The sequence below is a fragment of the Erythrolamprus reginae genome, chromosome 1 (genome assembly GCF_031021105.1).
Source record: "Erythrolamprus reginae isolate rEryReg1 chromosome 1, rEryReg1.hap1, whole genome shotgun sequence".
Taxonomy (NCBI): domain Eukaryota; kingdom Metazoa; phylum Chordata; class Lepidosauria; order Squamata; family Dipsadidae; genus Erythrolamprus; species Erythrolamprus reginae.
The window spans coordinates 177,264,650-177,276,881 of NC_091950.1; the positions used below are offsets into that span (position 1 = coordinate 177,264,650).

A 12,232-nucleotide genomic window follows, 5' to 3' on the forward strand; every position below is an offset into this window, starting at 1 on the left:
GGAAAGTGTTACATTTCAGATTATACTTGTACAGATGTTGTTAAAATGTGGCTTTCTGGAAGTATACATTATTCTATGCTATTTAAAAGAAGATACAAAAATACTGGGCCTCTTCAGATCAAGTATTTATTTTAAAAAGCTTCATTTTGTTAATTGTCTAGAACAATAATAAAGCAAGTCTTTCAAAAAATAAGTAATAATTTGAATATTCTACAGACATTTATAGTTATTGATTTACCGCCTTGCATCCAGTTTCATCAGTCTGATTAGTGTAAGAAAATAAAGTCTGTCTCTACCTTCAAGCAATTTGCCTCCTTGCTTCTTTAATTTCACTTTCAGTTTCAGGATGTGGCCTGCCAGCAGCTTCAGTCAGCTCAGGGTTGGGAAGCTGATAATGAGTTGCTTGGCTTAACAGGCTCTGCAGTATTGCTGCAAGGAGGTAAATTGCTGGGAGGTAGAGGCCAAAGGGTGGGGGTGGCTGTGTGGGGCTACATTTGGTGTATAAGACACACCCAAGTTTTCACCCTTTTGGGTGAGTGGGTAAAAAGGTACGTCTTATACTCCATAAAATAAAGTAATATAACTGGTCAGTTGTGTGAATTTAGATTTGTTTCCTTTCCTGTTTAGACACATATTCCTACTGAAAATTTGGAGTTGAGCAGTGCAGCTTTACAAGCTTTAGGATTCTGTATGTGTAATCCAAAGATTGCTTCCTTATTATGCGGTAAATATCTTTCTGTATTATAAACTTTGATAAACTATAATCAGTTTAAGTAACCATTTTCTTCCAGAGACTGACATCCATAGTATAGGACCTATACTATACTGTCAGACTCTAGGTGTAAATCTGTAGATAATGCATATATAGACACTTACATATATACTAACAGAATTACATAATCACAGATAGAAATGGAATGTGTTAGGAATTTCCATTAGCTAAATTTCAGCATAAATAAACCAGAATTTTTTGGTTGGTTCATACTTCAGCCAAAATAAAACCTGCAGGGATCCCACAATAATTTTTTAAAAATAATAATTTCTATTCAAGTTTAAAAATACAAAAGATGAATACAAATAACCTATGGATTTCCCTGATATCAAAATAGTCACATGAGCAATACTTTGGTACATTTTTTGCTACCTGTTGGCATACTACTAGGAGTATACATCATTATTGTTCTGTCTGGGTTCCCCCAGACCTCAACACCAACTGGAAAAAACAGCCAGACACTCTGGTAAAAGCCAAAAGTATTTTATAGCTGGAAAAAATAAGCACAGAGGAAAACCTGTTCTTCCCAACAGACAGGCTATAATACGTTACAGCAGGGTCCTGATGTCCAGACAATACAGCAAGCTTCTTGCTGGCACCCCTCCCCCCCAAGGTTTCAATAGTCAAAGGCACAAACCAGGATTCCAAGACGCCAAAGTTCACAGCCAGATCCCACGACTCTCAAAGATAAAACTCCACAAGCCAGGAAGGGTGGGTCTGCCTTTTAGCCTTTCCCAAGAGCACCACACCCAAACCCAGCTGTTGCCTCTTTAATGCTGAAAGTACTTAGCCAATTGATTTCTTCTCTGAGTAGCTCTTCTTTGTCGCAGATCAATTATGGCTTGTGCATTTTCCTCTAAGGAATCCAGGCTGCTTGCTGGGGAGAGCTCCCCCTGGTGGGACTCTGGCTGTCCTCCCTCTTCTTCAGCCTGGGATTCCTCCTCCTCGTCTGTCTGCACCTCCTGTTCCTCAGCCTCTCCCTCTGAGCTGGAAACTGACAGAAGATCAGCCGTTCCCTGAGGGGCCTCAGACGGAACCACAACAATTATGAAAGAAACCTCTATCCAGAACAGCTGTTTCTATACAAAATAGTTGAGCCATCTCTTTTTGAAATTAATCTAAACTTCACACAGACCACTATTGCTACTATCAATTATTTACACAGTGATAATACCTAGAACAATAATTATTGTTTTTTCTTTGTTTCTTTTGAACAGAAATAGAAATACACGAACTACTGTCTGTATTGAACAGTGTTGCTATAAATTCAGGAGACAAACACATTTGCACAAGAGCACTCTGGGTGATCTCAAAGCAGTCCTTTCCTTCAGATACAGTTGGAAAGTTGGTGAGTAGGATTTGATTTCATCACCTAAAATAGCATTTGATGAAAAGTCTTAGTATACTTAACTCATTATATTTTTTCAGGTATCCAGTATTATCGCTATGCTAGAAACAGTATTCCATAAAGCAAATTCACCCTCCATGGTTGTTGAACACGAAGCTCTAAATGTGATAATCCGGTATGTGTTAAGATAATACATTTGTTAAAATAAGTAAGAGGAGAAAGACTTCTGTTTAAATGTTGACCTGTTTACATTGTTAGCTATAGCACTGTTGCTATAATTGTATTACATGCTCAGTAGCGCCTGTGTTTTAAATTTATCATATTATTGGAGTATGTGTCAGAGAAATTGTATATGTGAGGGTTTTGGGGTTTTTGGAGAGGGAATTTCTATTTTACAGTTAAGCTACTAACCATATTAGAGCTTTATTGATATTGTATTTAATGTTATGATTGGAACGTTCCAATTGTAGCAATGTAACATAAATGCAGCGATGGGCTACGAGCCGGAACGTTAAATTGCGCTCGCCCCAGCGGCTTATAAGTGCTTGAGGGGCCAGTGCGATTTTGCTTCTGCACCTGTGGAGGTAGCAAAATCATGCATGGAGCCGCAGGTGCGCCCATGTTTCGGTGAGGATTTTTTTTCTTCCGCGCGTGCCAAAACACGGGCACACCTGCAGCTTTGTGTGGGATTTTGCTACCTCCACAGGTGCAGAAGTAAAATCTCGCTGGCCCCAGAAGCACTTACGAGCCACAGCAGCGACTGCAATTTAGCGTTCTGGCTCGTAGCCCACCGCTGCATAAATGATAGTTCTATAACATAGTAGATAGGAAGAGTTAGTTTGGGGAAGGTCTTCAATATTTCTTCAACTGTCAATAGTCTATTGAAATGAGCAAAGAATTCTGGATCATATTCTAGGTTTTACTTAATCTAAAGTGATTTTAATTTATTTGTGGTCCAAACCAGCTGAAACAGCTTCATTGTTGCACAGATGCCAATGGAATAATTGACAATGGATTAAGATACCTTGTCCCTGGACTGCAGACCTCTTCAATTAGCCTATGAAGCAGTATAATTTTATTCAGAGTAGACTGTGTAAACCACTGCCACGTGAGAACAAGATTTATATACACTTGCATATTAAGTTCTTTTGGCAAACCTTTGCAAAAATTTTGGAAACATACTCATATATGTGTTTACAAAACTTATTCATTTATGTGTTTCTAAAATCTAGGCTGATAGAACAGGCTCCATCTGCCATGGAGGAACAGGCTGTGACGTGGGCTAAGATGATAATTCCTTTGCTGGTTCACTCAGCTCATAAAGTACAGTTAAGAGCCGCTAGTGCTTTGGAAATGGGTCTCCCACTTCTTCAGAAGCACCAAGAGGTGACAGCAATCGTTGAGCAACTCCTGTCTTCTGTAAGTCAAATATATTTTAAATGTCTTTGAGGAACACCACAGAGCCAGACATATTTATTGCATGACTTACAGCTATTTCACTAGATTTTCAATCATGCACATTTTTGGCATAAATTAATAATCCAGAACACCGTCCCCTGTAAGTTGCGCACGTGCGCGCGCGCGCGCTCCAAAATACCCCCGTGCGCACCTTTTTCCTCGGGCGCGCAGTCCCCATCCCCCTGCCAGCCCGCGGGGGGGGCAGGCGGGGAGGCGCGGGCAGTAGAAGGGAGTCGCGGCCACACCTGCCTCTCCATGGTGCCTTCGGCCCCCTCGCGCTCCTGGCCTCTCAGCCCTGCCCCCCACCCGCCCAGCCTCTCTTTCTCCTCCGCTGCAAGAGAGGGGAGAGGGGCAGGCGTTCTCCGGAGGCTGGCTGGCGCGCGGCCAAGCTCCGCCTCCCGGGAGCCCAGCCGACTTTTGGAGCCGTTTTGTTTTCAGCTGGGCTCCCGGGAGGCGGAGCGTGGCCGGGCACCGTGTCTTCGCCTCCGCGCGCCGCCTCCGCCCGGCCGAAAACAAAACGGCTCCAAAAGTCGGCCGGGCTCCCGGGAGGCGGTGCGCGGCTGCTTCCTTTTCACTGCAGAGCCGCCGGGCAGAGGCGAAGACAACGGCGCCCTCCACTCTCTCTCCATCTCTCTCTCTCTCTCTCTTTTTCTCTCTGTTGCCGGCGTGGTGAACGAGAGAGAAAGAGGGAGGAGGGGAGAGAGAATGAGAAAGAAAGCGAGAAAGCAAGCAAGAGAGAAAGACGGAAAGAAAGCAAGAGAGAGAGAAAGAGAGGGGGGAAGGAGGGAGAGGGAAAGACATAGAGGGAGGGAAGGAGGGAGAGAGAAAGAACAAAAAAGAGAGGAAGGAAGGAAGAGAGAAAGGAAGAGGGATGGAGAGAGAGGGAATGAAAGATGAAGGAAGGGAGAGAGAAAGGGGGAGGGAGAGATAGAAAGGAGGGAGAAGGGGTAGTTAGGGAGAGGGAAAAGGAAAGACTTGGAGAAAGGGGGAAAGAAAGATAGAAAGGAAAGAGGGAGGGAGAGATAGAAAGGAAAGAGGGAGGGAAAGATAGAAAGAAAAGAGGGAGGGAGAGATAGAAAGGAAAGTGGGAGGGTTGAAAGAGGGAAGAAGACATAGAAAGGATAGAATTATGGATGCAAGAACTTGCTCATGTGTGATAGCGCACGCCCACACTTACTTACTTACTTACTTTATTTATTTATTTATTTATACTTATATGCCGCCCAGTGCCAAAGGGACTGCCGCTCAGACACTATACTTTTCCGCTCACCCCGAAAAAAAATTAGAGGGAACACTGATCCAGAATAGAAATCACTGAAATGTGTAAAAATATTATATAATAAATAGCAGAATCGGTACTTTAAATATAGGATGATAAATACAAATGAAGCCTGAATTGAAATTCATTATTTTGAAAGAGCATTAAAAATGACAGTTCACTGTTATTTGTGATTTCTAGCACAATACATTATATTAATAATTATATTTTTTCATATGAAATTGTATGTTCAACTGGTTTTTTTTTGGTATAATCTTTTAGATTATTTAGATGTTACTAATACAGTTATTCTGAATTAAATGAATACATCCCTCATTGTAGTCTTAAAACATGCAAACTAAAGGAAAATCAATACAAATGAAATAGATAAAAGATAGCAATAAAATGTCAATCTTGTTTTCAAAAACTGAAGACAAATTTCATATGATTGAAACAGATCAATTCTGTAAGAGTTACAAGAATGCAATTTTTATAGCTGCATAATTTTGCAATTGTGTATAGCAGTGTTTCCCAACCTTTTTTGAGCCGCGGCACATTATTCACATTTTCAAAATCCTGGGGAACATTGAGCGGGGGGGGGGGGGGTTGGACAAAAAAATCTCTCTTCCTCCCCTTCGCTCTATTTCTCTCTCCCTCCCTCTTTCTCTCCCTCTTTCTCTCTCCATCCCTTTCTTTCTCCCTTCCTTCCTCTCTCTTTTGCTCTTTCTCTCTCCTTCCCCCCTCTTGCTGTCTCTTTCTTTCTCTCTCTCTCTCATTCTGTCTCTCTTGCTGTCTCTTTCTTTCTTTCTTCCTTCCTCTCTTTTGCTCTCTTTCTCTCCCTCCTTCCCCCCTCTTGCTGTCTCTTTCTTTCTCTCTCTCTCTCATTCTGTCTCTCTTGCTGTCTCTTTCTTTCTTTCTTCCTTCCTCTCTTTTGCTCTCTTTCTCTCCCTCCTTCCCCCCTCTTGCTGTCTCTTTCTTTCTCTCTCTCTCTCTCATTCTGTCTCTCTTGCTATCTCTTTCTTTCTTCCTTCCTCTCTCTTTTGCTCTCTTTCTCTCTTCCTCCTTCCCCCCTCTTGCTGTCCCTTTCTTTCTCTTCTCTCTCTCTCTCATTCTGTCTCTCTTGCTATCTCTTTCTCTCTCTTCCTTTCTTTCTCTCTCTTGTTCTCTCTCTTCCTTTCTTCTCTGCGGAGGCCGGCAAAGCTTTTTCTGGGTAGGCTGGCTGGGAGATAGGGCGTGCGCACGCACGCACGCACCTCCGACGTTCCAAAGAACCTTCTCCGACCTCCGCTGCGAGAAGGTTTTCTTCGAGCGCTCGCCGCCGTTACAGCCACCACTGCGGGAGGAGCTGGAGAAAGGGGCAGATCGGGCGGGCGGGTGGGCGTCAGCGGCGAGAAGCCAGGGGCGTGAGGGGAGCGGAGGCACTGGGGGTGGGGGCAGCCGCGGAGCCGGCCTCCGCACTTTCATCGCTCCCCACCCCAAACTCCAACACCCAGCTCCTTACGTGGAAGAATTAAGCTCTCCTTTTTCCTGCCTTCCTTCTTTGGGGCCCAGCAGGTTTGTGCCGGAAGCAGGAGCCGGGGGACAGCTACGAGTGGGAGCTCCAGGTCGGAGGCACCGGCAGCGCCCCGCCCAGCTGGAGCTTCCCTAGGAGCTTCGCGGCACACCTGCCTGTGTCTCGCGGCACACTAGTGTGCCGCGGCACACCGGTTGGGAAACGCTGGTGTATAGTATGTAACTATGGAGTCTTTGTCAGCAAATTGATATTCAATACAAAATTTATCTGAATAATTTGGATTTTTTAAAAATAAAGACCATATTAGCATTTGATAAAAGTCTGGATTAAATTCATAATATAACAGAACGAGTCTTCGGAGTGGGGCGGCATACAAATCTAAATAATAAATAAATAAATAAATAAATAAATAAATAAATAAATAAATAAACAAACATGTGTAGTTTTCTCTGTATGATATTATTCTCGTAAAAGAAATCCTCTTGGGGCCTGGGCTATTATAGCATCTTTGAAAAATATTGAGAGTGTGGCATTAAGGCAAGCATTAGAAAAATGTCCATTGATAACATGGAATAAGAGAGAAAAAACTGGCTTCAGAAGAGCATCCCGGAGATTTTATGTAAAGTTGATAAATATTTAAAAATCCTCTTAGGTTATTTGGTGGCTTTGTCCCAGGTGCATTTTCATCTAATTTAATACAAGAACAGTTTGATTACATATTTTCCATTATTAAGTCTTAAGGATAGTGAGCGACAATCTATAGGAGAGCAATTTGTTTGTAATATTCTTCCATCACTTTGGCCCATAATAGTAGCCCTGTTGCTGGAGTCATTTTAAATCTATTCAAAACAAGTTTTTTTTATTCTCAGCAACCCAGTTTCTAATCTCAGAGAATAAATTTCTGAATTTTTCCTCATTTGGAAATTATGCAATGGACTTGCCACAAGTAATGTCCATTCCTTTTTGCATTGCGTGGAATTTTAGAATTGCTTTGGTATTTTTCAAAGTGATGGAAGAGGCATAACTGCAATTTTCTTGTAGATATTTGACAAACATCTAGACATTTAAAATAATTCAGAATGCTGTTCTAGGATCCTAGCTGACCATCTCTGAACAAATGCTCAAGAATCTCATTAAGATGCATTTTTTTCTAATTTAATACAAGAATTTAATAAATGCTCTCTATTACAATCCTACAGAAAGTAATTCCAGAACTCCAAAAGCTATTTTTTTCAAAACATGAAACATATATTCTGAAACTGTGGCCCCTGTTTGTAAAGCTGCTTGGAAAGGTAAGTTGGAGGAAAAATTATTTACAAGCTATGATACTGAAAGTACATTACAGCGAACAGTGATGCTGTATTTTTCCCTTTAGACACTACATCATAGCGGAAGCTTTATCAATTCCTTGCTGCATTTAGAAGAACTTGGATTTCGTAGTGGCTCTCCGGTGGTGAAGAAAATAGCTTTCATTGCATGGAAGAGTCTGATTGATAACTTTGCTTTAAATCCAGGTATGCTAAAATGTTGAGCAGTAATGTATCAGCAATGAATAAACTCTTGTTTCTCACCTGCAGAGGGAAAATAAGTGGTTAAGCTGACACACAAAAACATAGGAAGTACATTACAGTGTACTTATGATGATAGCTTAAATTAAGTATAAGATTTACATAGTTATTATTGGTGCCAGATGCCAGCTATCTCTTATGAGAATGTTCTTTTCACCCATTATAAATCATTTACTCAAATATAAGTTCTGCCTGATTCCCAACAACTCTGGGCAATTTTCAAATTGTTAAAAATGTTTAAAAACAAAGAACACAAATCAAAAAGAACAAAGGTGACAGACATAAGAAACATGGATGGAAAGCCCCAAAATTATTTTTCAGAAGAAAACTGGGCCTTCTTGGTTTTTTTCCTTGAAAATGTTTTGATTCTCATTCAAAAAGCTTATTCAGTTCTGATAACAGTTTCCAGAACTACATGGGTCAGGGCCAGACTATTTACGGGGCCATCTCTTGCCGCTTACCTCCCAGAGAGCAATAAGAGCACACAGAGTTGGCCTCCTCCAGGTCCTATTGACGAAGCAATACAGGTTGGCAGGCCATGGGGAGGGCCTTCTCTGTTGCCCCTTCGGCTTTATGGAATCAACTCCCCCCCCAATACTGCTCCCACCCGACTGGCCTTCTGTAAAGTCATGAAGACCTGGCTTTGCTGGCAGACCTGGGAGCCATGAATTAACAACTATCACGGCCAAATCGCATGAATAGTATGCATTCATGTTGTCTTTGATTGTTTAATTATGGGTTTTTAATCAGAGTTTTAGATTGTATATTTGACTTCTTTTATTGTTTTAGTATTCATATTGTTATTGTAAGCCGCCCTGAGTCCTTCGGGATTGGGCAGTATAGAAGTCGAACTAAATAAATAACTAAACAAACAATTAAATAAACTGAAGAAGCTTCTTGCCTGAGAAGCAAAATGTTTTGAAGGGGAAAAAAACAAGAAAGTCCAGTTGCCTTTTGGAAAGCACCTTTGGGATAACTTTGATCTGGATGGTTAAGAATCTCCATAGACACCTTGATGCAGGGATGGGCAATTAATTTTGCCATGGGGCCGCATGAGAAATTGGGATGGTTTTAGAGGGCCGGATGAATATAATTAACCCAGTTCTACCCAATACTGTAAAGACCCAGACCCTGACCTGACCTAAACACCCAGACCCACTCTACAGACCCCTAATTGTTTGCTTTACAGCAACATGGTGCACCACAGTCACTGCACTGGAGTGTTTGCGTGGTTTCTGTGCTCGGCCGCTCTCTGTAGGAGGTCGGGGTCCGCTCCACTGCGAGGATGAAAGAGTTCACTGCATGTGCCGGGACTCCTCCGGTTCCTGCTTTCCTCATGATTCATCAGGAAAGCAGGAACCGGAAGAATCCTGGCAGATGCGGTGAGCTCTTTCAACCTCGCAGTGGAGCAGACCCCGACCTCCGCGGTCACAGACAGCTAGCGGGCTGCATCCCGCAGGACGCCCCTTGCCCAAGTCTGCCTTGATGGGAAGAAGAAAAAGAGGAAAATGTGTCTCAATCATGCTTGCCAAAGACCCATTGAAACACCAGTGTCTAAAATACTTTTCTGGATTATTAGTCTTTCCCATGAGAAAACTTATAGAAGATTACATTTTGAAGCTTGGATAGGGAGTATAGAATTCAAATACTGTACAAGAACCATAGTGGTGCAATGGTTAAATTCAGTACTGCAAGCAAACTCTTCCAACTGTCAGCAGTTCAAGGTTGAACTGGCTCAAGGTTGACTAAGCCTTCTGAGGTCAGTAAAATGAGGAACCAGATTATGGAGGCTAATATGCTGACATTGTAAACTGGTCAGAGAACGCTGCAAAGCACTATGAAGCAGTATATAAGTCTTAAGTGCTATTGCTATCATTATACAATAATTATTTCTGAAACAACCATAAAAAGGAGTGGCTTATTTGTACCTGTTGGTTTTGCCTCTTTCTTTCCTTTTCTTGCACTTTGTATTTATATTCTTTTTATTATTTTTTTCTTTCTGATATTAGTTTGGGTTACCTTTTAGAATTATTAAAATCTTCAATAAAGACGTATTTTTAAAAGAGGATGCCATATTTGTTAGACAAATCCATTTTCATATCATAGCAACCCAGTGAGGCAAGAAGGATTAAACTTTGCTTTTCTTTCTATTCAATATAATAATACATATTTTCAATTTCTGTTTTCCAAGATATATTATGTAGCGCAAAAAGGCTAAAATTGCTAATGCAGCCACTGACCTCTATTCATGTAAGAACTGAAAATCTGGCACTGACCAAGCTTGAAGTTTGGTGGTATTTATTAATGAGGCTTGGCTCTCAGCTTCCAGCCCACTTTGAACAGGTAACTTAATGTTTGTTGTTAAATAAATATTGAGCATTAGTTAAAATGGGGTTATGAAAGACTCTTGCATTTACGTTTCTATGCAATATCTGACATATTGGTTGTGTTCTTGTATTTATTTACGTCTTATTTATTTAGGGAATTTATATTGCCGCCTAGTCACTCATGGTGATTCAAGGCGGCTTACTAAATATAAAAAACCCATATAAAAACAATAAAACTAATAAAAGAAGAGTCATATAATAAATTAATACACTCCCCCATCTCACATGAGCCATTTAATGGGCTCTATCCCGCTCTGGCAGAAGAACTGGCAGAACCAGGTCTTCAGCATCTTCCGGAAGAGTAACAAAGAGGGGGCATTCTAATCTCTGTGGGGATGATATTCCGGGGGGGGGGGGGGGGGCACCACAGAGAAGGCCCTTATGTGTAACATCTGCAACATTCCCTGCCTCCCTGCTCTGATGGGTCCAGTAGATGTGACTGGCAAGAGACGGTCCCTCAGATAATCTTTCCCAAGCCATGAAGGGTTTGAAAGGTGACAACCAGTATCTTGAATTGTACCCAGAAGCAAATAAGCAGCCATTGCAGCTCCCACAGGAGAGGTGATACATGTGCATGTGGGGCTGTGCACAAAATCCTGTGGGCATTTTTAACCACCTGGAGCTTTCGGGTGCTCTTCAAGGGCATCCCCATGTAGAGTATGTTGCAATAGTAAAGACAGGAAATGACTAGGGCATGAATGACTATGAGTAGGGATTGTTGGTCCAGGAAAGGGAATAACTGGTGCACAACACGCAATTGTGCAAAGGCCTTCCTGGTCTCTATCATCACCTGTTCTTCGAGCAGGACTCATGAATCCAGGAAAACTTATAGATTATGCACAAGGTCTGTTTGAGGCAGTGCCACCCCATCCATGACCAGAGTTGGCAATTCTCCTTGAACCAGTGAACCCCAAACCCAGAGCCACTTGGTCTTAGTTTCAACCTGTTGCTTCCCATCCAGCCCCTAACAGCCTCCAGGCACTGCGAGAGGGAGGACACGGCATCACTTAACTCTCACGGGCTGAGACATACAGCTGAGTATCATCAGCACATTGGTGATACCCCAGTCCATGGTGATGGATGATCTCACCCAGTATGCATTGTCCCATTCAATAAATAATACCTGTATGCAGTAAATATCTTGTTTATTGCTAGAATAAATTACTGAGATTTGATCTGCCTATTTATTTTATTTTGAGGTTTATGCTTCAGTATTTCTTTTTTTAGGTTTGTGTACCTTTAATTCAGAACACTTTAAGCCTAGATGCCTCTCTGTTACAAGAAAATTCATCACGGTTAATTTCTAATCAGAATTTAGCTATGCCAGGTTGTTCACGAAAATCAGGTATGAAGCAAGCAGGTACAAGCACTTTGGCAGCTATGGGGAGGAAGGGAAAACACTGGGAAGGTTGGGAGGTGGTAACCACACTGGTGGGATATGGCATTGTGGAGGGGAAGGATGAGGACCATCTCAATTCTGTCCAATTGTACCACTGACCTGAAATGGTTCACACAACCCACAAAATTGAGTTCTGGGTTTAAAAGGGGAAAAAAATCCTTTTTCCATTTTTTTACATTCCTAGTCGCTCCCAAGGCATTTGCCCTGCAAAATAGAACAGTTTGAGTAGACTTTCTTTGCTCCTTGCCATTCCTGAAAGTAAGCTTTGTTAGGGTAATATTATTACCCTACCCTGCAGTTTAGAATTGTATAGCTGTAGTTTAAGTATATGACCACTAATGGAAGATAATATTATATACATTTGGGGAAAGTTTCTAAATAAAATAGGCTGGCTAGCTTTGAAGTACAAACCTGCTGTTAGAACCACGAGACATAATCAGATCTTCAACATCATTTCCATCAGCCAACTCTTCAAGCGACTTATACTAGGGTGGTGTGTTGTGTTTCCCCCCCTCCCCCCATATGAATC

The 12,232-nt window shown here is 41.8% G+C and overlaps 1 protein-coding gene across 4 annotated transcripts in view; it reads left to right on the plus strand.

Moving 5' to 3' along the window:
- The first annotated feature begins 628 nt into the window (after positions 1-628).
- The window catches only part of RIF1 (replication timing regulatory factor 1), a 42,284-nt gene continuing 30,680 nt past the window's right edge, over positions 629-12,232 (plus strand). For all 4 annotated transcript variants that reach the window (XM_070731515.1, XM_070731517.1, XM_070731516.1 and 1 more), the window contains exons 1-8: positions 629-724; positions 1,990-2,120; positions 2,201-2,295; positions 3,353-3,539; positions 7,549-7,641; positions 7,725-7,863; positions 10,109-10,260; positions 11,532-11,649. In XM_070731515.1, coding sequence (XP_070587616.1) covers positions 691-724; positions 1,990-2,120; positions 2,201-2,295; positions 3,353-3,539; positions 7,549-7,641; positions 7,725-7,863; positions 10,109-10,260; positions 11,532-11,649 — 949 coding nt within the window. In that variant the 5' untranslated portion in view covers positions 629-690. The remainder of the gene's footprint in view (positions 725-1,989; positions 2,121-2,200; positions 2,296-3,352; positions 3,540-7,548; positions 7,642-7,724; positions 7,864-10,108; positions 10,261-11,531; positions 11,650-12,232) is intronic.